Source organism: Hippocampus bargibanti, linkage group LG06, assembly GCF_051943395.1.
Source record: "Hippocampus bargibanti isolate YZ-2025 linkage group LG06, ASM5194339v1, whole genome shotgun sequence".
In the NCBI taxonomy this organism is placed as follows: domain Eukaryota; kingdom Metazoa; phylum Chordata; class Actinopteri; order Syngnathiformes; family Syngnathidae; genus Hippocampus; species Hippocampus bargibanti.
In genome coordinates, this window is record NC_142739.1 from 20,780,080 (window position 1) to 20,807,736 (window position 27,657).

Genomic DNA, 27,657 nt, shown 5'->3' on the forward strand with positions numbered 1-27,657 from the left:
TGGCCACTGAATGCCTGCTGGAAGGCGCTGGAAACGTCAGAGTTTTCGCAAATTATGAATAGCTAGTCACATGATTGGCAAGTTAAGCCGATCATACTATCAGTAGCCGCTCGTGATAAGAGCATACTGGCCAGAGCTAGTACACTGGATCTGTAGCGAGCTGCATAAGCAAATATATTGTGGTGTTGATTTAGTAGTGGTTCTGTCAACCCACAATGGCTGAAGGAGGAGAAGAAATGGATTTTGTTGTAAAAATAGCAAAAAATATTGCAATTATATGAAATTATCATAAATCCACACGTTCAAAGTAAAAATTTGAAGAGTTTAATGACAATATATCTTAAGTCTCTTCAACTCACCCCTCTAGTGGACGTACAGTAAATCATACCACACTGGCAGCTGTGGATTGATTCAGACGTAGCACTACTGAAGGCCTAGCGATGAAATCCATGGCGCGCCACTGACTTTTAAAGATAAGATTCAGTTAAAAACGACTGACAAAATGGTTTGGTTCATATCGATAGGTTTTATTTGGTGTATTTACAAACAAGCGCATGCAGGAAGTGGACAGCGACAGGGACGCTTTATGCCGTAATCAATAGGAGAGCACAGGGCATGTCTACAGGCTACATGACACCGGAGAGGAATGGAGGAGGCGGAAGCTACTGACTACTACCCATGTCACACTCCCACAAGTGAAATTCTACAATGTGCTTCCCCTGACATGTACACGTACCCTCACACATTTCAAAACCCTGCGATTTGACTGATAGAGCAATAAATAGTACATCCAATGAATAAAATGCGTGCAAACAAATGCATGGCAGTCATTACCTCACATTGGGGGTAATGCGAAAATAATAAAAGGTGTCAAGTGATGTTCTAGCAAGACTGCTTTGATTCTTGTGAACTCGTCGACATGATGGCAACAACTTGAGTTGTGAGCACCAGCCTAATTTAATGCTACTGTTGCCACGGTGACAGTAATGCTACACAGTCATTGACACAATAACAAAAGTGTTCCCTGATTTGATCAGTAAGAGAAAACAAAACTCAATGGTAAATATTTTGCTTCTCGCATTCCATCTCTCGATTTTTTTCCCCCACAAATGATGAAATTAGACAATGACTCGTAATCCCTTTTCGGGATACAAACGGTGAAACCAAACACAAGGCTGGATGACTTTCAAGCAAATTAAACAACTTGATTGTACACTTGTACATTAACCCACATGGGATGCCTTGCCAATCATACGAATGAAGAGATAAATGGCAAAGTATTGTATGAAAATCACTGCCACTGCCACAACATGACCACTTTCTACGACCACATTTGCTAATATCGATGACGAGAGAAGTTTAAACATGGCAGGCTCACAGGCTAAAAGCCAACAAACATTATTTTGATTACTATCGTCACCGCCACATACATGAGAGGGTTTGCTCGCAGCACCAAGTTTAAATAGGGTTCAAACATGAGCAAAGAGAAATGAGCCCATTTGAACCGGGAGGGAAATGAGTTAGTATTAATAACAGGATGAGAATCGCAGAATGCTCTGGTATGTTCTCAAATGGCAGCAGCCAAAGTAGTCAGCATTTACAGAGAGGGGGGCCTTTATTCGAAGAATCATCGTTCCCAGAGAATTTGTCGGTACTTCACAATATTGTGAAGAATTTCTTTTGGCGGACAAAGGCAGCATTTATTGTCCAACGTGTACCCAGCTTTGTGTCCAAAGTCAGCTCAAATTAACCAATGAGTACAATCACAATTAAAAACAAAATGGATGTACAGTGATACCTCGGCTTACGAATGCTTTAGTTTACAAACTTTTTGCCTTACGAAAAGTTAAACTCGCGAGAATATAACCTTGGCATACAAACTAGTTTTCAGGAAACACACGGAGCGCCACAATGGCTGGCGGACTAGTTTTCGGCGGAAGAACACCAAACCACATGGCCGAGCAGCGCCACAGTGGCTGCCGGACTACTTTTTTACACACCCTTTCTCTGAGTGGATACGTGGTTTGCTATCGAGTGGATTTGCTTTTTTGGGTCCGAAAAAGACCCTGCCACAGGCTCGTGTTCAGCTGAAGAGAACACAAAACAAAATTACGGTGGAGCAGAAGAAGGAGATCATCAAAAAATGCGAACGAGGTGGGCGTTTGTGTGACTTAGCGTCCCAGTACCACTATGCTAAGTCGACCATTGCTACGTGTGGCTAAGGGTGTTTCTGTGTTGTCTAATCAACGGTCTCAGGCAAGAGAAGAGGTTGAAAAACTTCTGTTGATTTGGATTAACGAAAAGCAGCTAGCAGGGGACAGCGTGTGAGGATATTATCTCTGAGAAAGCACGGCAACTTCACTCGGATATCATCAAGAGGCAACTACATCAATGACCATCACAAAGGTAAATAAAATGACTTTATTATACAGTACAGTTTATTTCTTAAATTACAATACAATAGCACATTTATTATATATAAAATAAGGTATATTTTGTGTAGTGTTAAGGCTAATTTGGGAGAAAATTATGTTTTATGGGGACCTGGGAGCGGATTATCCTCATTTTAATGCTTTACTATTGGAAATTTAATGTTTGGAAGACACACTTTTCGCCTTACACACACTTTCTGGGAACCAATTAAGTTCGTAAGCTGATGTATCACTGTACCATAGTATAATGAATTCAGGTTCAGCATCTATTTGAGCAGTGGCCACTATTTGAGGAAATCCGGTGAATGCATTCGATTTCAAGAGACACACGTGGCAAGGAAGAAATTGGATTTAAACACATACGCCTTGTTATTTTGCACATGTGACGGCTGCTTGAGAACGGATCCACTTGCATTACGGTTGCGAGGTTTATATTAATTTCACTTGAAATATATATATATGTATACTGTATATATAGACCTATATATTTATATGTTCTATATATATATATATGTGTATGTATATTTATACAGCAGCAAAATATCAAACACAAATGAAACCAAAGGGGAGTCGGGGTGGGCTAAAAGGACAAAAGAAACACACAGTACACACAGCTACGGTTTACTACATGATCACGTATGCAACGGGAGGTTCTGGGACAGTCATCCCAATGTGGCTGCTGCCCTTAGTGTCTACTTCGGTAACGGTCGCTAACCTCAACGACCTGCCAGTGATTACGTGCCATTAGATCAGCAACTGCCCAGGACGGCAGACAATGCAGGATGTGCATTTAACTCATTCACTGCCAGACATGTACAAAGATGTGTCCACTCCAGTGCCAGGGTTTTTGGCATTGCCATTCGAATTCAAGGAGCCACAGATTATTGACTTTTAGGAGTACCTAAATATTTAATGCAGTGTAAGAAATCTTACTCTTTTCTTACATCAGAAAAAAGAGTTAATTGCCAAATTATATGGGTCTGGAGTTATATAAGCTTGAAATGAGGATGGCTATTCAAAATACAATGCAATACCTATAATGCAAAAACTACATTATATAGCGTTTTAACAATAGCTGAAGCTGGAACAAAGTGCTAAAATGGAAAAAAAGGGAAATGCTGAGGCCATGGCCAGTGCTTTATCGGCACCCAAAAGAAAAACGAAAAAATTGGGAATGGCACTCTACATCATATTTTCAATTCCCGAATACATTTGTGAATGGCAGTGAATGAGTTAATAGCACATTTCACTTAAATATCACGAATTTGATGCCATTTGCTCCACCATACGAGAAGGACTGCGATGAACATTGCCTTAAAGGACAACCGACGTCTCCGGACAAGTTGTGTCCATAATTTGTAAAATGGCTTCAAATGACGTCTACTGGGCGTATTTTACAAAGATTCCACCGCATATAGCTATATTTTACGTTTTAAGACTTGCGCTGAATATTCCGGAAGTCTTGTTTTTGAGTTGGTGACGAGTCTGTATGTGACGTCACTGAAGGAACGTCCCTGACCGAAAAAAAAGGACACATTGTAGCAGTCCTTCCATCACGTCAATGCATTTTGCTGTGCTTGTGTGGTCTGAAAACAAGCACAGCTTGGTCATGTTGCACCAAAAAGAGCCAGAAGAGGGCGACCAAGCTCCATATAAGGAATTTATCAGCCTGTGGAAACGGCCTGATTAATTCCTCACAAAGCTTGGTCGCCATTTTCTGCCTCTTTTCTGGGACGCTACATTGCAGTCCAGATGCCTCAAAATGACACGGAAGGACTTCTTTAATCAATTGCAAACACGTATGCTTTCCTCTTCAGAACTATTTGAATCATATTCATAACTGGATGTGTAATAAGAAAGCATATTCTCAGAATCTGAAGCCATTGTTTTGATTCTCCAGCAATGCAAGACGTCTGTCTTGGCGTGACGTCACGAACTGGGGGCGGGACTTTCTGAAAATGCCCAATTCGCAGCTCAATTTTTTTGCAGATTTTGGACACTTTAAGTCATTTTTATTAGTGTTTTGCATTTGAATAAACATATTATTTTTAGATGTATTTTAGATGCTATAAAACGTTTTTCTGATGTCAGTTAAGAAATAAAAAAGTGACAAGACGTCGGTTGTCCTTTAAGAGTACTACAGTGTGAATGTGAGTGTTTATACATCTATATTTTTTGGTGTGTATTTTATTTTTCCATGATGAATTCAATGAGTGCAGCTGTTGTGGCGTCACATGATGAGCGAGGTGTACCCAATCGGTACCAGCCCCTCTCTGTCTCCCTGTCGACAGCGGATCCAGTCTTGGTCAACACCAGCAACGACGACAAGCTCCTCGCCTTTGCGGAAGCTGAGCTCGGAGCCCGCTCCGGCGTGGTCGCACAGCGTTCGCACAGACCTGAAGGGCAGCCAAGATGGAAGAGGTATGCATGTGTGTGAGGCGGACAAAACATGGGAGATGACATCATCACCATGAGCGGCATTTCAATTTCAAGGGAGGCGATACATTAAAATAACGTATTTTCCGGTGTATAGGGCGCACCGGAGTATAAGGCGCAGCCCCAAGGAATGGTGTATTTTCAAACCTTTTCCATGTATAAGGCGCATTGGACTGTAAGGCGCACCTTCAATGAATGAGAAATGTTTTCCAAATACAGTAAAGTCTCGTTATATCGATATTCTCGGGAGTTAGAAAAAATGTTGATATATCCGTCCTGCGCCGAACTGCATTAACAAAAGCCGCCAAAAGAGGGCATCCAAGCGCCATTTAAGAAATGGAGCTGGCCATAAGCTCGCCATTTTGTGCCATTGTTTGGATTCACAAGCAATGCAAGACGTCTTGGCGTGAAGTCAATTTTATTGGCGTTTTGCATTTGAATAAAAAGTGACATCGGTTGTCCTTATATGTATACGTATGGTAATTTAATTGATTCTGATTCTGATTCAAAATCACGCTTCAGCAGACAAAACAAGAAACATTGTTGAAAAAAACGATTGCATTCATATACAGTACAGTGGGCATGTACATAACACAACAGGGAAACTGCAACGCTTACATCTTACTGTATTATGTATGCAATTTAAAAAAAGTCATCAATCTTCTTCTGCTTCCCATTTTTACCTTTTAACACAAACACTTCAATCTCGTCTGCTACACACGAGCTAGCGTCTGAAAATGGAAATGGCTCTGTTACACGGGAGCTGGTCAGATAACAAACTCACGTGACCAAGTCGACCAATGGCGAGGCCGATGGCGCGACCGATGGCGCGACCGATGGCGCGACCGATGGCGCGTTTCGATATAAACATAGCAAAATGGCCGGCGGCAGATGAAAAAGAGCACCGTAGTAACCAGATTATCGTAAAAACCACGAATCGTACTAAACGGAACTAATTATACATAAAAAGACTACAAATGTGCACGGGAAATGAAAATAGTGTCGTAATAAGTAGTATTATCAATATAAACAATATCGATATATCGAGACTTTACTGTATAATATAAAAACACGGGTTACATCCGACTTACGACCGGCTCGACTTACAACCACGCATACTTATAACCACGACCTCCAGACCCTATTTTTAACATTTTAATTCTACGCCTGGCACTGCAATGCGCTAGCAGTCAGGCAAGGCATATGACAATTTTGGCCAGCCAGCAGCATCTCACTTTCGCACAGCAATCGACCGTGTGATGGCACCAGAGGGGGGAGTTTGCAAGTCACTTAGCCTCCGAGTCTCTATTCAACATTTTCAATGGATTTCGACTTACGACCATTTTGACTCACGACCATTTGGTCGGAACTGAACTCAGTCGTAAGTCGGATGTTACCTGAATAAAAATGTCTTCCAAATATAAGGCACACCACATTATACGGCGCTACAGTAGAGGCTGGGGTTACGCAACGCTTCTTCTACAGGGCGAAATGGAGTTGGTGGCTGCTGACAGTAGTTACGAGACCTGTCGTGGCTCAATATTACTTCACATATAAGGCACATCTGCGTATAAAGCTTCGGGTCATCTTTTGGAGAAAATCACAGTTTTTGGGTGCACCTTATACACCGGAAAATACGGTATTTATTTATTTACCTATATGTTTATTTATTTGTTTATTTAATTGGCTAGTTTTCCCAATAGAATATATACAACCTTTCCATATATAAGGCACACCACATTATAAGGTGCTATAATAGAAGATGGGGTTACGTTTTATATATCCCAGCATGGATTGCGCATAACTTCTACAATGGAGAAATGGAGTTGGTGGCTGCTGAGAGTAGTTGCGAGAGCTGTTGTGGGTATTTTTTTTTCATTTTTTTTTTTACTTTGTTACTTCCGGGTTGAGTGAACGCTGGCGCGTGTGGCTGCCACTCCTCACCCGCAGAAGAAAATATCCTGTGACTGTAAAGTGTCCTTGAGAGTTTTGAAAGGCGCTTACAAAAGGAATGTATTATTATTATTATTATTATTATTATTATCATCGATATGACTTCATATATAAGGGGCACCTGCGTATAAGAGTCATCTTTGGAAGAAAATCACGGCTTTTGGGTGTGCCTTATACACCAGAAAATACGGTATTAGCTGGGGGAGCTGAGCATTTAATTTGAAGAGTTAATAAAAAAAATATTGGAACATTTCTCAAAGTAGACAAAGTCAAAGTTGAGTGACAACTAGTTTTTTTTCACTCTGCCATTCAAATGACTTCAATAGGATTAAAAATAATAATAACAAACTAATAAATGAATAAATTTTTTTGAATCATGACTGTATTTCGGTTGGTTTGGTGAACCCTGCCGTGCAAACTTACCTTTGTGGTTTTTCTGATGTGTCTGCAGTGTCAGACGTTCTCTCTGACATGGTGTGACTTTCTTCCATCGGTTCTGGTGTTTTTCTTAAAACCGGGGCAGAGGTGCTGCTCACGAATCGGGTGAGCGCGGTGACACTCGGGGCCAACCAATGCGAAGGACGCCTGGATGGTTGTGATTACAGATAAAATGTTATCTCATACGTGGAGCCCCGACCCAAAACACTTTTAATGGACTCACCTGCTTGTCGGTGTGTGACCCACTGGACTATTGGCGCTTTTGGATACGGTCGAACCAAAGAGACGACCCAGACTCCAGAGCACCTGCCCGTTAGAACTAACCGGGGCGAAGTCGCATCCTGTCTGGGCTTGGTGATCTCCCAGGCTGGTCCTCGTCTCATCCGTCTTCCCTGTGGCCAGGTTGAGCTCAGACAAATTCTGGCTCAGTTTGCCTCCCCACCGCATCACAGCATCCCAACCCTGCTGGATCACCTGGAATTGAGAAAACAGATGTCAGCTCTAAAAAGTCATGGCATGACTTTTATTTACTCTGATAAAACGTGAGAACCTGTCCGGCCTGCTGAGTAAGGCTTTCCTCATCGGTGTTTGGAGGAGGGAGTTCGCCAATCCTCTTATCCTGGACCCAGCGTAGCTGAGGACTTGTGTGACTCAGAGTGAGTGGCCACTCAGCATTGCTAGCAGTCGTTTTACGCTCATCAGCTTCCTGACATCCGGCAGCTGTAAAGTCTACCCCCGAGAGGCTTTCCATGTGTCTCCCAACGCTAATTTCAGACCGGTTTTCCTTTGTTGACTTATTGGGGGGACTGCGCATGTGTGGCGCGGGGCTGTGGGGCTCCAAGTGGTGGTGCTGGAAGAGTAGATCAAGATTGAAGGTAAGCAGGCTGAGAGGCTGCAGCACGAGGAGCAGCTCGTCGAAGAGGGGCTGCAAAGCGCTCAGTGACAAGCGCATGAAGGAGGACGGACGGTAGTATGCCTCCAACACATCTGTGAACCAAAAACACGACGGTTACTGGATGGATGTCATTTAGTAGATAATTTCAGAGCTTTGCTGCTGTGAATTGGGAATGTCTCCATGGTGAAATTAATAAAGGTTATCTTATCTTATAGGAACACCTGTAACACATTCACTGCTATTCACAAATTTATTCGGGAATTGAAAATATGACGTAGAGCGCCATTCCCTAATTACAGTAAAGTCTCGTTATATCGATATCGGATATATCGATAGTCCCGGTTATATCGATACTATTTCTATGCACGCACGGAGAAAATTACATGCAAACAGGGTTGGATATATCGATAGTCTCGGTTATATCGATATTTTTTCGGACTCCCTTGAATATCGATATAACGAGACTTTACTGTAATTGAGGTTTTGATTCTTGCTTGGGTGCCGATAAAGCGCTGGCCAGATTCTGGCAATGTTTTCCCTTCCACAAGGGGGCAGCATTTTCCTTTTTCCATGTTAGCGCTTTGTTCCAGCTTCAGCTTTTGTAAAAGGACAACCGACGCCTCCACACAAGTTGTGTCCATAATTTGTCAAATCACTTCAAATGACTTCTACTGAGCGTATTTTACAAAGATTCCACCGCATATAGCTATATTTTACGTTTTAAGAGTCGCACTGAATATTCAGGAAGTCTTGTTTTTGAGTTAGTGACGATTCCTGACCGAGAAAGCGACACACAATGCATTTTGACGTACTTTGTTTGGCCTGAAAACTTCGTGCTGATCCGTGTTGAAAATACATAAATAATGCGAAGGTAAATCGTTGTGTGTTGCACCAAGACAACTATTTGATATTCTGTGACACAAATTCCCAGCAGACAAATCAGCCCATTTCCAACAGAGCTTGGGCGCCATCTTCTGCATTTTCTGGGATGCTACACATCCGTCTTGACGCCTCAAAATGACCCGGAAGAACTTCTTTAATCGATTGCAAACATTTATGCTTTCCTCTTCAGAACTATTTGAATCATATTCATCACTGGATGAGTAACAAGAAAGCATCTTCTTCGAATGTGAAGCCATTGTTTTGATTCTCGAGCAAGGCAAGACGTCTTGGCGTGACGTCACAAACTGGGAGCGGGACTTTCTGAAAATGGCCAATTCGCAGCTCAATTTTTTGCAGATTTTGGACACTTTGAGTCATTTTTATTGGTGTTTTGCATTTGACTAAAACTATCAGCCTGCGTATTTTGGGTATTTTCGATGCTATAAAATATTTTTCTGATATCAGTTTGGAAACAAAAAAATGGTGTTTGTTGTCCTTTAAAGGACAAACGACGTCACTTTTTTGTTTCCTGCGTCTCGCAGTGAATGAGTTAATAGACCCCCAATGGGGCAATTTGCAAAACCAATACCATTGCCAGCAGGATCTTATCTTACCTTATTTTATCTCATTTTATCTTATGAGAAGATAAGAAAGCCTATAATGGTCCCACAATGGGAAATTTGCAAAACCAATACCATTGTCAACAGGATCTTATCTCAACTTATCTTGTATTATTTTATCTTATGAGAAGATAAGAAAGCCTTTAATGGTCCCACAATGGGGAAATCTGCCAAACTAATACTGTTGTCGGCAGGATCTTATCTTATCTTTTCTTATCTTCATTTAGCTTAGCTTATAAGAAGATAAGGAAGCCTTTAATAGTCCCACAATGGAGAAATGTGCGAAATCAACACCGTTGTCTGCAGGATCTTATCTTATAAGAAGATAAAGACTTTAATAGTCTCACAATGGGGAAATTTGTAAAACCAAAACCGTTGTTGGCAGGATCATATCTTATCTTATCAGAAGATAAGTAAGACTTTAGATGGCGGTGCTCCCCTCTCCCGGCAAATTGGCGTTTTCATGTTTATTATGTTTGTTAAAGTCATAAGTGCATTGCATGCTGGGTCCGAGAGGACAGTAATTTCATCTGTGCTGTATGTCATGCATATTAGCATATTTGACAATAAAGGTGACTTTGACTTTAATAGACCCACAATTGGGAAATTTGCTCAACCAAAATCATGGTCAGCAGGATCTTATCTTAACTGACCTTATCTTACCCTTCCTCTTTTTATACAGTGCTACCTCTACCTACGAAAATCTCTTCATACAAAATTTTCAAGTCACGAAACGCCCGAACAGGAAAATATTCCCTCTTGTTACGAAATAAATGTCAAGATATAAAAGGATAAAATCTGAATTAATGAACCAGTCGTTGCTAAGACTGGGACCCGTGAACTGCGAAAGGCCATTCAAACAAAAATCCAAGCAAACTTACCGCTGCTGGAGTGAAGGTGAGACACCCAGAAATCAAGCTGCTTTGAACTAAAAAAAAAAAGACAGTTGGATTTATAGACTGCGATAAAAGAAAAGATTTCTTTTTGGCAAAGAAACAGCACTTACTTGAGTAATCCGAGGACGAATGCGTTGAAGCGCTGTTTGCTCTGTTTGAGCTGAGGCAATTCGCCGACTCGAACTTGTAAATTGAACAGGGCTTGTGTTTTAGGACCTGAATGCCCACATACACACAAATAGAGCATCAGGCAAGAAACTGTAAAAATCTCAGGATTTCTATTTACATTATACATTCTCTGTCTGACCTGGCCGTGTTGAAGCCAAGACCAAGCTCCAAGCTGAATTTGGCCTCCTGCCCGCAATCAGGTCACTCTGGTGGGGTTTTAGACCGTCCGTCAGCAGGCTGTGGAGGGCGGGGCAGAGGCACTGCAGCACCAGGCGGCCCAGCGATGGATTTACTGTGCTGTCTCCTGATAAGGCCTGGAGATGGTGGGAGGGTATGTCAGTAGATGGAAGGCGAAAGCATGCAAACAACGGTAAATCAAATGGATGATTTTTGTTGGTTTCATATAATAGATAATCGCTTTTTTCATGAATCACCCAAAATAGATGTGAAAGACTCCTGCAATTGTTTTTTTTTTTTTTGTGTGTTTTTTACAAGGACCACAGTCAAAGCGGGATATTGCCTCAACAGTTTCCACGGCATCCACGATGCATAAAATACAAGTCTGTTAGCAACAACTATTTTCAACGCAACGGGCCTTAGCCATAATGCGATACAATATGTATTGATTTATACAGCGCTTTAACAACGTCTGAAGCTGTAACAAAGCGCTTAACATGGGAATCTCTGCATTAAATAAAGCAGTCACAAAGATAGTAGAAAGCACCGGGCAGTGTGATGGGTTAAAAGTGATCGTTCGTCCCTGGTTCATAGCTCTTCAGGGTCTTAGAAGTGGGATGGTGAAATCAGCAGGAAACCAGGTGTTGAACAGAATAAGTTATTTTAATCTTGTATACAGCAGGGACACTGTGAGGTCGGTTGAGGAGGGACAGAGAGAGAGATAGACGTGTTGGGAGAGCCTTTTATAAAAGACGGACGGATGTGACGTATAGGATGTGACATCATGTAAAGGCAGACAGGATATGATGTGTCAGGAAGTCCAAGAAAAACAAAACAACGCAAAAAGATGTTTAAAGATGTTCGTATAGCGAATTGCCCCAGCATATTGAAACCAAGATTAAGTCGGAGTCATGCTGAGTCAAATGCCAAAGAGGACAAGTGAGTTTTGAGACGGGTTTAAAGATGGGCAGACCATCAATGGAAAGGTGGTCCTTGATTTAAGATGTGCTCGACTTATGTTTATAGGGTATCAGCGGCACACAATGGGCAGTCCTTAAAGGACAACCGACACCACTTTTTTGTTTCCTAACTGACATCAGAAAAACATTTTATAGCATCTAAAAAACCCAAAACACGCAGGCTGATATTTTTAGTCAAATGCTAAACACCAATAAAAATGACTAAGTGTCTAAAAACTACTTCAATTTGAAACCGGAAGTGGCCAGTTTCAGAAGGTCCCGCCCCCTTGTTCGTTGTGTCATGCCAAGACGTCTTGCCTTGCTTGACAATCAAAACAATGGCTTCAGATTCGGAGAAGAAGCTTTCCTGTTACTCATAGTTATGAATATGATTAAAATATTTCTGAAGAGGAAAGCATACATGTTTGCAATCGATTAAATAATTTAGTCCATGTCATTTTGAGGTATCTGGAGAGAAATGTTGCACCCAAAAAAAAATTTTCTCATGGGGATTTTTGTCAGCGAATATCAACACACAAGGATTCACCATTGCGTTATGTGTTTTCTTTCTAATTTTGCCATCAACACGGATCAACACGAAGTTTTCAGACCAAACAAAGTACTGCAAAATGCATTGACGTGATGAAAGGACTGCTACAGTGTGTCCTTTCTCGGTCAGTGGCGTTCCTTCCGTGACGTTACGTCAGGACTCGTCACCAACTCAAAAACAAGACTTCCTGAATGTTCAGCGCAAGTCTTAAAACGTAAAATATAGCTATATACGGTGGAATCTTATTAAAATACGCCCAGTAGAAGTCATTTGAAGCCATTTTACAAATTATGGACACAACTTGTCCGGAGACGTCGGTTGTCCTTTAAGATGTGCTCGACTTATGTTTATAGGGTATCAGAGGCACACAATGGGCAGTCCTTAAATATTATTAAGTAGATTATAAATTTTCTAACCGTAATTGAGCTCTTGAGTAAAAAAAAAAAAGAAAAAAAAACATGTTGTGCATAACCCTCTCTCTCTTGGCAGTCCATCGAAGTCGAGGATGACGTCGCTTCCATTGCTTTGTGGGGTATTGGACAGTGGTTATTGTCGCTGGCGGCGATGCCACTGTAGGTGACTATGAAGCCCGATTCTGGAGCCACAAATCCTGCCACATTCAGGACATGTGAGGCCAGGACCGGGCTGGCGAGACGGTACTGAAGCAGCACAAAGGTGTCTTTGCTCGTGCCGCACGATCCTCCTCTGGGTGCGCTTGTCTTCAAGTTGTGTCACCCCTTCGTGGCATAAGGAGCGCCACAGTGGCCTGTTCGCTGCAGCAGACTCCAGATCGCTGGGCTTGATGTTGCAGTTCTTTAGAGTCTGTTTAAGCTGGTCTTTGTATCGCAGCTTAGGACCACCAGGCTTCCTCTTCGCTGACAAGAGTTGTCCATAAAGCACCTGTCGAGGCAAGCGGCAGCTAGGCATCCGGATGACATGTCCAACCCACCGAAGTTGCCTCTTTGCCAGTATGGCCTCGATACTGGTTGAGGCAGTGCGTTGAAGGATGTCGGTGTGTGGAACACGATCCTGCCAGGTGATGCCAAGGATTCGTTGGAGGCACCTGATGTGGAATGCATCAAGGCGTCTCACATGGCGTCGATAGATGGTCCAGGCTTCTGCGCCATATAGCAGCGTGGACACACACACTGCTTGGTAGACTGCGACTTTTGTTGGAGTTCTTAAGTGGTTGTTTTCGAACACACAAGTACGCAATCTGCCAAAAGCTTTGGAGGCTTGATGGATGCGGGCCTGGACGTCATCATCAATTAGACAGGAGGGTGTTAGAATGCTGCCGAGGTAGCTGAATTGTTGGACAACCTTGAGGGGTGTGCCACTGAGGGTGAACGCTGGGGTTGGAGAACTCTCTTTTGCCATGACCTCCGTTTTGTTTACATTGATCACGAGACCGAGTGATCGGTAGACGGAGGACATGGTATCAAGGGCATTTTGCATGGCAGCTGGGCTGTGGGCCAGCAGAGCACAATCATCTGCATACTGTAGCTCGTGGATGCCGCTGATCCGGGTCTTGGTCTTGGCCTGTAGGCGTCTGCTGTTAAACAGGTTACCATCCAGGCGGAATTGGATTTGTACGCTGCCACCTTCCTGGATGGACTTATGGAAGAGGAGCGCAGCTGCCATCAGGAACAGGTTGAATATAGCATAACCTGGAGGAATATCTGCATAACCCAGGCAACCAATAACAACGATGATATTACCTATCCATCACCTTTTGTTTAAATTAGCGAATGAGCTCGATAATTTGAGCGATCAGTAATGTATGACTTGACAACCCAATCACTGATTCCGCATCAAAACGCTAAATATGTGCCAATCCCTTCCGGCCGATCAGCTCCGAGTAAACAAGTCGACAGCAAAGCAATTCACCTTCTGAATCAGTGTCCGAGAAGAATTGAACTGGGCCAAGACGGCTTCAACCGCCACGCTGACCGCACTGACGAGAGCTGGAGCAGAAACAAAAGTGCACCGTTAAGAGTCATAAATAAATAACAAACAAACAAATAAATAAGTAAATAAATAAATAAATACATGAATGGCTGGACAGATGGATAGCTAGCTAGCTAACTAGATGGATAGCTAGCTAGCTAGATAAATAGACAGATAGCTCGCGAGCTAGCTAAATAGCGAGCTACATAGACAGATAGATAGCTGGCTAGCTAGCTGGATAGATATCTAGATAGCTGGATAGCTAGCTAGCTAGCTGGATAGCTGGCTAGATAGCTGGATAGCTAGCTAGATTGCTGGATAGCTAGGTAGGTAGGTAGGTACATTGGTAAATGGATAGATCGATAGATAGATGATTAAATAAATGAATAAATCGACAAAACGGCTTGCGGCGTTACAGGACGTTGCATTAACACACAAAAAAAATTAAAAAAGAAATGTTGGGACAATACCTCTCTTTTCCAGCAGGTGCAAGGAGGAGAGACGATGTCCTCTCATCGGATGCGCCACACTTTCTCCCATCCAGGATGTGTCGCTTGTCTGCACAGCTCCAGAGAACGACACACTGCGGACAGCTGGCAGTGGCAGCAGTAAAAAAAATACATAAAAATAAACAAATAAAAACAAGAGGGATGACTTAGAAGGATTTAAAAACTCATATTAACAAATGAAGCCATGATGAAGAGGAATATTTCAACTCAAGTGGTGTCATTAGCGATGAGGAGAAGAAGGTGGGAAAAAAGCAGATGGCACTACATATGACGAGAAGAGGGAGTTGAGTTCATAGCGTCGCAGTTCCAAAGGCATTTTGACCGTTTTATGGTTCTTCAGATTATAGGATGTCATGACAACAGATCATTTATTGTATGATGAATCACCACATCCCAAGCCATGTGCTAACACCAACTTATTTTTAGGGTGTCACTGAGAGCTAAAAGGTTTTGATTAATTTTGTAATCGATTACTTATTGATTAATCGTTAATTGTGACACCTTGAAGTGACCTAGTATGATTTGCCCAGTCTCACCCCCAGACATATGGATTTTGGCCTGTTTTACTGCCATTTCTCTTCCAGTGGTTTTTCAGGGGGTGCGTGACATTTTTCAACAGCAAAAAAATATTGCTTGGCTCAAGAATGGTTGGCAAATACTGATCTAACAGTTTTCACAAAAACTTGATCTCAAAGTGGCCATGAATTAAACATGTTTTACTTTATTCATCTAACACTAATTAGATTCGATTAGATGAGCCTTTATTCATCGGGATTTGATTTTATGGATTTAACTGCAAAGGTTCTGGTGGCAAACAACAGCAGAGCCTTCATATTTGGAAAAAAACGAGTAATCAGGCTAATTTTTCAAGAAACATATTCCTAAAAATGTCACAAAAATATTGCGTGAAATAAATGTGCTCAAATTTATCTACATGTGTTTTTGTCTGAGTGGTTTTTTTTTTCTATTTAATTATTTTCAATGGAAAAATATCCATCCATCCATTCATTTTCCAGACAGCTTAATCCTCATTAGGGTCGCATGGGGTGCTGGAGCCTATCTCAGCCGTCTTTGGGCACTAGGTGAGGGACACCCTGAATTGGTTGCCAGCCAATCGCAGGGAACACAGAGACAAACAACCATCCGCACGCATACACTTAGGGACAATTTGGAGCATTCAATTAGACTGCCATGCATGTTTTTGGAATGTGGGAGGAAACCAGATAGTTTTAAAATATAAACAAAGTCTAAATTGGAAGTCAAACAGCATTATGGATTGCATTTTTTTCCACTGCAGGATTTCCAAAGCGCCTTATACTGTACTCTTATTTCCACAAGAAATGATAACAAACCCACAGTGTTGCCATTTGGTGGCAGGTGTTAGCTAAGGGCTACTCCCTGGAGTTTGTTGGATGGGAGGCTAAGCATGCACAGTGGCTGTGCCATTTAAGCATACATATGTTTCATTTCCCTCACAAAATCTTAAGAATCTTATGCTTTTTGGAACATTTTGGGTGAAATTTTTATAAACACATATTAACTGCCAATGACTGCCAGACGTGCAAAAATGTGTCAAATTCCAGGATCCACAAAATATTGAGTTTTAGGACTATATCAACATTCAATGCAGCATAAGAAATCTTACTCTCTTTTTTCTCAACAGAAAAAAGAGTTAATTCTTAAATTCGATGGTTTTGCAGTTATATGACCTTGAAATGAGGGCGGCTTTCGAAAATAATAATAAAAAAGCAATACAGTAAAGTCTCGTTATATCGATATCGGATATATCGATAGTCCCGGTTATATCGATACTATTTCTATGCACGCACGGAGAAAATTACATGCAAACAGGGTCGGATATATCGATAGTCCCGGTTATATCGATATTTTTTCGGACTCCCTTGAATATCGATATAACGAGACTTTACTGTACATACATATTGGTTTATATAGCGCTTTAACAACAGCTGAAGCTCGGACAAAGCGTTAATATGGAAAAAGGGAAATGCTGCCCCCTTGTGGAAAGAAAAAAACCATTGCGCTTTATTAGCACCCTAACACGAAAAAACAAAACCCGAACAAATTCGGGAATGGCGCTCTACGTCACATTTTCAATTCCCAAATAAATTTGTGAATGACATGAAATGAAGAGGGTGGCCCGGTAGTCGAGTGGTTAGCACACCGGCTTCACAGTGCAGAGGTCGCCGGTTCATGTCCCGGTCCGGCATTCCTGTGTGGAGCCTGCATGCCGGGCCTGCGTGGGCTCTCCTCGGGCCTGCGCGGACCCTCTCCGGGCCCTCCGGGCCCTCCGGTTTCCTCCCACACTCCAAAAACATGCATGGCAGGCAGATTGACCACACCAAATTGTCCCGAGGTGTGAGAGTGACTATTGTACGTCTTTGTGTGCCCTGCGATTGGCTGGCAACAGCTGAGATAGGCTCCAGCACCCCCCGCGACCCTAATGAGGAATAAGCGGTACGGAAAATGGATGGATGGATGGACATTGAATTAGTTAAATTCAAACAGTTAGAGAACATAAAAAATAAGCTTAGCTTGTGATGCGTTTTAGGTTAAACCTTAAAATTTCACCCAAAAGCTGAATATCTAACTTTTAGTGAGCTGCAATACAATCCATGAAAAGTTTAAAAGTCAAAAAATCTGAGTATTTAACCAAAACTTGACTTGCCTTTGTTTTTTTGGAGTACACAACAATGCAACAACTCAAAAGTTGAAACGAACAGATGAGTCGCACAAGAACAGATGGACAAAAAAGGGACAGAGAGGAGCAATAACCCAATCTGACACGAGCAGATGTCACCACACGCAAGCCTATTTTCACAGCTTTAAGAAGAACGATAACCATGAGGCGCTGCTTTGATATTTTTAAACATCGAATTCTGAATCCAATCAACACACCGCAAAGGGAATAAAGACAACAAAGTAGAGAGAGAAAAGACATCCATTATATATAACGTGGAAGAAGAAAAAGAGCGATCTTACTGGCCACGTGAGGCTGCCGGGAAGCCTGGAAGAGTTTTGGGGGCAGAGGGGGAGCACAGAGTGGCATTGTGGGATACAAGTGCGGGTAGTAGGAATGGGGGGCCAGGACGGGAAGGGTGTGCGATCGGGGGAAAAGAGGCGAGGTAAGGCCAGAGCCCGCCGCGCTCGGAGGGAGCGCCCCCGAGCGCAGAGGAGGCGAGAGGGCTCCGATTGGGGAGAGGCGAGGAGGGGAGCCCCCATGCAGTGGGCAATGCTTGGAGCGGTACAGGTAATATGTGGGTAGAGGGGGTAGGTCTTTGGACACCCTGATGTTGTAAGCGTTACGGTCTGCATGAGTTTTTTGACCACATGGATGTGTCATCATGACATCAATGTTTTTATATGGGGTGGTGCATTCAGGAGCATGAGCAGATTGGTGGTCTGCTATGCTTTGCTTGTCACTGCAGTAGAGAGAGTCCAAATTACACTGGGAGCCCACCATCTCATCAATTCCACAACTGCTGGAAATTTGCTTTTCTATATTTTGCGTTAATTCCTTCCCACGGTTGGAAGAACCGAAACCTGCCTTGGACTGGTTTCTGAACACGGCGTCAGAATAAACCGACTGCGGTCTTTCTTGGGTGTTTGAGGACTCTTGGCCGATTTGTGCCTGCAGTCTGGAATTTATACAGAAGTGGCCATGTTGATGGGAAGTAGGGGCAGCATGGAGGAAGTAGGGCTGGGTAAGGGATAGTGGGGGAGAGGAAACTGTTTTTTGGAAAGGTGCGAAAGCCATAAGCAGCGTAATGCGGGAGTGGCGTGGACAAACAATGGAGACATCAAAATTGAATTGGAAAGGTAATAAAGAAAAAAAAAGTGGTAAACGGGAAGGAGAGAGATGCAGAGAATGTTAGTGTCTGTTGAGACAAAATGCACACTCATGGGAGTTATCACATCAGAAAAACATACTTGACTTCATAAAACATTTCAACAGATACAGTGATTATGAAAAAGCAGGAGGACTAATACAAATGTATTTTACCTGAGTGGAAACGACAGATGACACAAAAAATAAAGGTGAACTATCCATGTGTCATAAATGAAACTATAAATTTAAACTTCCACTTTTAATATATACCTGTGACTAGAAAAAAAGATACTCTCAGTACTTTCAAAGGAGTTTAAGACGCCATGAATAATCTCGTTACCTGCTATTTCTCCATGTACGTGGACTCGCATTTAGATTTAGTCCACCCCCACGTGAACACGGTGAGTCAAACGTCAGTCGAGTCAACTCTTTCTAAATAACAATAAACGTCTAGTTTAAACACTAGTATGTGGTACACTACAACGATTTAGTTGTTAAATTTTGCACGGTAACTCCGGGCATTCAAAGTAAGACTGAGTTCAACAAGTAGCTCCTTTCGCATTAGATTAAGTAAACACGCAACACTTCCTGTTTTGGCTGAAAAAGAGTGTCAGTGATTGGTCAAGATTCTAAGACCTGCCTTCTATGAACCTTAAAGGTGTACATACTTAAAAAGGTCCTACCACTAAAAGTGGCTTTAAAAATCATCACCGATGATGTATAATTGTGATTTGCTGTTAGTGTTGGAATGATTGGCCTCAATTGAAATAAATTATGCTTTATCTTGACAAGTTTCATAGTTTCTATTCGGCTTCGAGCAGCGCTGCAAGATATAAGAAATTTGAGCCGAGTTATCTGTCACCCAAGGGAAAAGACGGCAGGGTACACAAGAAAGAGACTTCCCAAAGGAAAGTATTTTAAAATTACCAAAAGACAATTAGCAAAACGAGACAACGTAGATTATACCGTATACTTTATATTAAATGTCAATAACAGCATAAAAAAAATCTGCCGAGCTCTTCAGAAGACTTTCCAATTCTCCCTTGCTTAGCCAGGAGAGGCAATCAATAATTGAATGAGGCAGTGATGACATCACACTCTGATAACCAAGAACACAAGCTGGAGTCTTTCCACCCTTCTCCTCATATTACCTTCGGTATCCATCTCCCTTTTGCACACAGTCGTCCCTTCACAGTTTGTCCTCTCATTATCTCTAAGCATTGTGCATCGTGCTATACTCTGACTCATGCTTGCCATTCCTGTTCTCTTCATTGTGTCCTGAACTGTTACATTTAATTGTATCGCGCTGTGATTATTATCAGTGCATTCCTAGGTGAGTTGGTAAACCCACGTTTACCAACTCTGTCATCAGGATAAACGTGAGTCACAAAATTAGGTAACATGCCAACCATGGGAGTATGGGATATACATTGTAGGCAGAATTGTGAAAAGGTGTTTAGCACATTTGTCTCATAGTCTGGAATTTCGAATCTCAGATCATGCTTGTTAGGTTAATTTAAATTGCGAAACTGAGTTCATAATCCAGAACCGTAGAACTGCTAACCACACTGTCTAGTTTTAGTTCATTACTCTAATTAGAACTGGACTTCTGGACCGTGTGGTGGTATATCAGGCAAATTATGTCAGCAACAGATTCCTCTAAGTGTGCCTAGTGGACTTGCTTTGTATATTGTAAACGGAAAATCGCCTTGTCTAAATTGTTCCCAGATTCAAAGGTGAGCAAATTAGTCTTGTCCAATTCATGGTTAGTTCGTGAATTGTTGAGAAAGCGCATCCTGATCATTTCATCTACATTAGGGGTAGGTGGGTCACCAGATTACGGTTGAAACCTGAATAATGTTGTTTATAATTAGTCACACAGTATTTGTCCTACACAATCGCTCACACATACATCTTAATTCTCAGATTAGATCATTAAAATAACTTCTCACCAGTGGTTCTTGACTCGAGTGTCCTCCCGCCGTCGGCCTGTCCTCGCACCTCCACCTTCTCTTCTTCCTGCCTCTCCTTGTGTTCCTTCTTCACCACATCTCGGGGCTCCCACTCTCTGTTGGTCGTCCACAGGCTGCCGTCACTGAGAGAGCAGCCTAACTTGTCCCCTCTTCCGCTCTCCTCATCCGCCCTCTGTAGCATCTCCTTCAGAGCCGCCATGGAGGTGAGGGCTGGGGGAGGCTGCATGAAAAGGGCCTGGGCTTGAGAGGTATACTCCCATTGGCTCCCTCCGCTGCCCTCCTTCTCACGTCTCCACTTTAGGTTGTACAGTATGTCGGGGTCCGGGGTTATAACTGAGGGGTCAGGGTCAGGGTCGGTGATCACCTTCGTTGTAGGGGCAACATTTTTCCAGTAACGCAACTCTTTGAAGCTGGTGACTTTTGGAACTGGGGAGTTTTTCTTTTCCGTTTCCATGTGAGATTTTCTTAATTGAGTGGGCCGCGGTGGAATGTCGGCGTCAGGTGTAAAAGCTATGAGCCAATCGAAACGTTCAGGCCGTGCAGAGTTAGCCAGGAGTGTACTAACACTCAGGGACGGCACGCTTGGTGGTATTGGGGGTAAAGGTCGAGGTGGAGGAGGAGGGGGTGGTGAATCTAGTATCTCATCTGCATAATGTTGGGACTCAAAGTTTATATGTTTGGCTTTCGTGTCCTGCGTGTGACTTAAAGCAGTGCTGTAGTAAGTGTCCGATGTCAGAATGCTGCTCTTCTTTCGTTTTCGGGCCATCTCTGAGAATGAGGTGGTTCTCTGGGCTTCTTTGCCTTCCTCTAACTTCCTCTGCCAGGGAATATCTGCCCTTCCATCCCCAACTGACTTGCCTCTGCTACTACATCTGTCCTGTTCCATTATTTTAGGTTCACATTCTGTGTATTCTTCCGGTAGCCTGAACCTCCCATCTTCCTCTACAGCTCCGACACAGTCACCGAGTTCTGGGCTCAGTTTGAGGAGCTCAGCCTGAGTCAATCCCGCAAGCATCAACAACTTGTGGATCTCCACATCCAGAGCATGGAATAAAGGTTGGGGAGGCAGTGCCGGTGGCAGTGGTGGGGGTATACCCGGAGGGGGTTGGGAGGATGAGATAACCGGTGGTGGGGGTAAAGGTGGTGGGCGTGTCGTAGGAGGCGGTAAGGACAAAGGGGTCTTTTCTTCTTCTGCTTGAAGAGCGGCGAGGCGTTGGGCCTCCTTCCTGGCCAGGTGTCTTTTCCGAGGTGGAGGAATGGGAGGAGTCGGCGTGGGGATGGACGGAGAGGAGGCGGTGTAAAGAGTTAGGTACTGGACAGGTTTGGAGGTAGGAAGTGGAGGGATTGACGGTGGAGTCATAGGTACAGTTTTCTCACAGCGAAAGGTGGTGAATGTGGGAGAGGAAGAGTTGGAGGAGAAGGTGGACAAGGTGGGCGAGGTGGACACGGCCATGGAGGTGGTCTCTCGACTGATATTGATGTAGGTATGGAGGTCGGAGTTCACGCTGGCGTGACGGACCGGAGGCTTCGGTGGTCGAGGAGGAGGCTCCGCCGGGGAAGGGGTCAAGGAGTCCGGTGCGAGAGGATCGTCACAGTCCGACGGAGCCGTCAGGTCCACGCCGGCGTCTGAGAACTCCTGAGATTCTCCCATGAATCCCAGGCCGCTTTTGTAGAGCTTCCCGCCCATATCGACGTTGCCCATCTTATTCGTGATGTCGGAAAGGTCCTGCTCTTCCAGATCATCAAGATCAAGCCCCTTCTCGTGGCGTCTGGCTATGTATGACAATTTGATTACCCTGTTGACCTTCTCCAAGCGATCCAAGTGGTCCAAGCGATCTCTCAAGACATCCCAATTCTGCTCGCCTTCCAAATCCCAGCGGGCCACTTGGATCACCTGACTGAAGCGTTCCATTTTGCCAAATTCTCCAACTGATTCCAGGAAGTCAAGTAATCCCATCTTGTTGACTTCGGTATCATCTTTGGCTCCCAAGTAGTCTGGAGAAGGGGTGTCCAAGGCTGAGGGGTAGCCCTCATCTGGGGACGGAATGGGAGTGTGGGACGTTAAATTGAAGGAACGGCTTCTGATTGGTAAAGAAGGGAGTGATCGGGAAGGAGGATGACATTGCGGAGGAGACTCTTTGATTGACACAGATAGAGGATCTTGGTATTGGGGAGTGTATTGATCTGCAGAGTCAGACTCTAAATCAGAGCATGAGCTAATGGAAGTAGAGGAAGAGGAGGTCGAGGAAGAAAGCGAGAACTCCAGCAGGGAGGGAGGGCAGTCGCAGCACGAGGGCACAAGGGTGTCATCATCGTCCTCGTCATCGTGGTCGCCATCATCATCGTCCTCATCGTCAATATCAATATCTCCACCGCTGCTATCATCGTCCTCTTCCTTAAATGTTACGTCTTTTGTGTCGTCCAGATCGGCTTTTTCAAACACGGTTTCATTGGTGGCGGGTTGAATAGGAGGCTCTGGCTTTGCTTGAGCAAGTAACCGAGACTGCTCCTCTGCCCCCGTCCTGTTTTTCCTCTGGGGTACTATGACCGGAGGCGGAGGAGGAAGTTGCAGTTGGTGCCTGAGAGAAACTGTATTGTTGTTGTTGTGGTTATGGTTGAACATGCTGTTGTTGTCCTGCGGCGAGCGGCCATCGCAGCATAAGCACGGCAGGCTCGGTTCATTGCAGTTCGGGTCAAGGGGGAGAACGGAAGGAGCCGGAGGAAGAATAGGTGAGATTTTGTTCGCCGCCGCAACTGTGTGAACATTCTTGGGTTTAGGCTTAGCTGATTTGTTGGGGACAGAGGTCTGCTTTTGAGCAACTAACCTACTTTGTCTCAGTGGGACTCGAGGGTGCGCCACTGGCCTGCTCCTGGGCGGGGCGACGGTTGCTTTAGTAACTCGTCTGGGAGAGGATAAGGTGACGGTGTTCATGTTTTTATCTTCCTTCTGAGAACCGCGAGACTTTGTTGCGATGCAGGTTGTGGTCCGTCTGCTGAGGTCGAAACGCCGTGGCTTGCCGAGTTGAGCGGAGCAGCCAGAAGATTGCATTGTGGTAATTGGACTTGTAATATTTTTTTGAGGGGAGAAGATGAGATATTTTGTTGTTCTTCTAATAAACGCTCGGCCAAGCCAAATTTTGATTGGTGTGGCGATCACATGTTGGCATTACATCCTAGACCCTGGAACATCAAAGGAAACATGATGAATATTGATGAAACACAATATATGACTTTTTTGCATCACGCTTTTGAAGTTAAAGCAATCATCTAGCGCGGCGGTGGATAATGTTGTCAACCACATACAAATCAAGCTGGATCAAATGCATTTGATCAATCATGTCATATTATTTTATAAACAAATAAAACCTCTGAGGAATTGTTATAAAAAGCAACATTGAATTTACAAATGTTCATTATATGTAAGAAAAAAAAGTTTTTCACTGCCTATTGCCCAAAGTCAGCTGGGTTCGCGTCCCTAAATTCCCTAAATGTGTCTAATCATAATTTTGTTTACATTTAATATGGCACATGGGCATATGTCTGTCTATCTGTCTGTCTATCTATCTATCTATCTATCTATCTATCTATCTATCTATCTATCTATCTATCTATCTATCTATCTATCTATCTATCTATCTATCTATATACCTACCTGCCTGTCTAACTAGCTATCTATCTAGCGAGCAAGATAGCTAGCTATCTAGCTATCAATCTATCCAGCCATTTATTTATGTATTTATTTGTTTATGTATGTATGTATGTATGTATGTATGTATGTATGTATGTATGTATGTATGTATGTATGTATGTATGTATTTATGTTGTTTATGTATGTATGTGTTTATTTATTTATTTATTTATAACTCTTAACAGTGCACTACTTTTCCATCGCATCATTTACACACATACACAAAATAATGACTCTGCTCAATGTTACTATATGTATACTAAACTATAATCAATGTTAGCGCTGGAATGTAAACTAATCCTGTTCATTGTTATTCTCATCCAATATATACCCTAACACTAATAATACCACTCATGATGACCATCTTCTGCTTGGCTTGCTCACTGCTGTTCTTTTCTGTCTCCATCTGTGCATCCATACACACCAGCTAACAATGAATATGAATGTGTTTTTTTTTCTTTTGGAAGAAGGACAAGAAAGAAAAACACACCATCCCTTAAAGCTATGAGGAGCTGCTTTAAGTGGAGCATGAAATAATCACTCAGCGGCAACAATGCTGCATGAGAGGAAGGCTATTGCTCATTGCTGCACTGTGCCCTTTTGCGTCACTGGAATATAAATCTCACACACGTTTCATTGTCCATTGTCAACCCAAGGAGACCAAAAAAAAGCAAACTGTTTGAAAAATGGGACGTGATGAAAACTATTTTGACATTGCTGACTGTATTGAGAATGCATCTATTGATCCTATAGACGTGATGGAGACTGGGAGGAGGAGGAAGAAGGTGGAAAGAGGGAGGTGGGGTGGTGGTAGCATCCGCATCGCTCTAAAATGAAGGCCGATCGGCTTGCATTGTGCACATATCCATCCCAGTGTCCTCTCACATCATGGTATGGGACTTTACATTATGTCCTAATGATGTCAAGCGATCGTTTTAAAGCGGTAGCTGTGATACGTGACGATTCAACCGGACGACCATCGGGGAATTTCAAATGTCTGTATACAATTTAATATAACGATTACATATATCTTTGAGGACTCACGTCAAAGGAGAAGGCGTCCATCTCGGGTGTTCCAGTCCGTGTCGGAATGACTTTCTCCCGGATGTGAAGCGAGTATCAGCCGCCAGGTCCTCTCGCGAGCGTCGAGATTACAAAAAGATGCGAGGAAGGAGAGGTAGGGGTGGGGGGTAATCGGTCACGTGGTCAGCACTGCTGGGGGGCCCCCGTGTGTCACGTGATTCTGGCAAGGGCGCAGCGGCCCGTCGAGACTTCGAACAAGCACGAAGTAGGAGTCATATTTGCCAGAGCCTTTATTTTTCTGGTCATAACATCTAATTCGTACGGAAGAGGATGAGGGCCAACGAAGAAAAAAAAGGTTGGCAAAATTCTCACTTTATTCTCAGAATTCTGACTTTGTAGTCAGAAAGTCAGAATACTGACTTTATTGTCAGACTTTATTTACAAAAATGTGTCCACTCCAGTGCCCGCGTTTTTGTCATTGTCACTAGAATTCCATCACCCACAGAATTTTAAATTTTAGGACAGCGTTAGAAACATTAGACTCTCTTCTGTCATTAAAAAAAACGAGTTAATTCCTAATTATATGGGTTTGGAGTTACATACATATTGGTTTATATAGTGCTTCAACAACAGCTGAAGCTGCAGCAAAGCGCTAACATGGAAAAAAGGGGAAATGCTGGCCCCTTGTTGAAAAGAAAAAATATTGCCAGAGGCTATGGCCAGCTCTTTATCGGCACCGAACAATGATAAAACAAAACCCAAACAAGTTCAGGAATGGCGCTCTACGTCATATTTTAAATTCCCGAATACATTCGTGAATGGCAGTGAATGAGTTAATCTCAGAATTCTGCCTTTTAAATCCGAATTCTGAGAATAAAGTTAGAATGTTGTTAACCTTTTTTTTTCTTCAATTGCCCTAATCCTCTTCCGTACATTTGTCTCGTACAGTTTCTGAGATACCGGTAATTACTTTCGAACCTCCTTCAGGCTTTCATTAAAATGTATTTGTTACAACTCAGTTTTATTATTGAAGGTTTGTTTTAGGGCAACACAGTGGGAATTGGTGGTAAGCATGTCTGCCTCACAGTGGAGTGGTTTTGAATTTGTATCTTGGCTCCTGCCTTTCCTGCTCTATCCATGTTTGTGTCGCTGCTATGACTAAAAAACGCTCCTTTGACTAAAAACTGAAGTGGAACTTAACAGTCTACAGCTCACTGAAACCCTGACAATGCAGCATGGTGGTCTTGTGTTTAGCACATCCTCCACAGTCTGAGGTATAAATTTTGGCATCATAACGAAGACCCTAACTCTTCCTTTAGGGCTGAAAATACTCATTCTGAATGACAAATGACCAGTCAAGGGTCTTTCCCAAAATTAGTTTAGATTAGCTCCTAACCTCTGACCCTTAAAGGACAACTGACGTCTCCGGACAAGTTGTGTCCATAATTTGTAAAATGGCTTCAAATAACTTCTACCGGGCGTATTCTAATAAGATTCCAACGCATATAGCTATATTTTACATTTGAAGACTCGCGCTGAACATTCAGGAAGTCTTGTTTTTTGAGTTGGTGACGAGTCCGTACGTGACGTCAGTAAAGGACCGCCTCCTGACCGTAAAAAAGACGCATTGTAGCGTCCTTCCATCACGTCAAAGTATTTTGTTGTACTGTTGGGTTTGAAAACCTTGTGTTGCACCCAAAAGCCGCCAGAAGAGGGAGTCCAAGCTCCATGCAAGGAATTTATCAGCCTGTGGAAACGGGCTGATTCATTCCTCACAGGAGCTGGTCGCCATTTTTCTGCCTCTTTTGTGGGACGCTACATTGCAGTCCAGATGCCTCAAAATGACACGGAAGGACTTCTTCAATCGATTGCAAACATGTATGCTTTCCTCTTCAGAACTATTTGAATCATATTCATAACTGGATGTGGAACAAGAAAGCATATTCTCTGAATCTGAAGCCATTGTTTGGATTCTCCAGCAATGCAAGACATCTTGGCGTGACATCACGAACTGGGGGCGGGACTTTCTGAAAATGCCCAATTCGCAGCTCAATTTTTTGTAGATTTTGGACACTTTGAGTCATTTTTATTGGTGTTTTGCATTTGAATAAAAATATCATACTGCGTGTTTTGGGTATTTTAGATGCTATAAAACGTTTTTCTGATGTCAGTTAAAAAACAAAAAAGTGACGTTGGTTGCCCTTTAAGGAAGAGTGGCATTTTATGGCATATTAAAACAAAATTCATCAAGTCAGAAACCTAAA

At 43.0% G+C, this 27,657-nt stretch overlaps 1 protein-coding gene across 2 annotated transcripts; it reads right to left on the bottom strand.

The window, feature by feature from the left end:
* rusc1 (RUN and SH3 domain containing 1) lies at positions 1-25,525 on the bottom strand. 2 transcript variants are annotated; one of them, XM_088998101.1, is made up of 12 exons: positions 25,415-25,525; positions 20,662-23,862; positions 17,863-18,609; positions 14,824-14,946; positions 14,294-14,370; positions 10,860-11,034; positions 10,663-10,768; positions 10,538-10,584; positions 7,810-8,246; positions 7,483-7,733; positions 7,245-7,406; positions 1-4,828 (listed from the first exon to the last, which is right to left on the bottom strand). In XM_088998101.1, the coding sequence occupies exons 2-12, from the start codon at positions 23,729-23,731 to the stop codon at positions 4,663-4,665; spliced, it is 5,361 nt and encodes a 1,786-aa protein (XP_088854227.1). In that variant the 5' UTR covers positions 23,732-23,862; positions 25,415-25,525; the 3' UTR covers positions 1-4,662. The 2 variants fall into 2 exon arrangements, with proteins under 2 accessions (XP_088854227.1, XP_088854228.1); XM_088998102.1 differs by lacking the exon at positions 17,863-18,609 and having other exon boundaries at positions 54-4,828.
* Positions 25,526-27,657: the final 2,132 nt, after the last annotated feature.

Bases quoted from the DNA above. Each gene is read 5' to 3' on its own strand.
- rusc1 (XM_088998101.1), bottom strand. From the start codon at position 23,731: ATGCAATCTTCTGGCTGCTCCGCTCAACTCGGCAAGCCACGGCGTTTC. The intron at 18,610-20,661 runs GTGAGAAGTTAT...TCCAAAAAACAG, and splicing joins ACTCGAGTCAAGAACCACTG to TTTCCTCTCCCCCACTATCC. The intron at 14,371-14,823 runs GTATTGTCCCAA...TTTCTGCTCCAG, and splicing joins GCACCTGCTGGAAAAGAGAG to CTCTCGTCAGTGCGGTCAGC.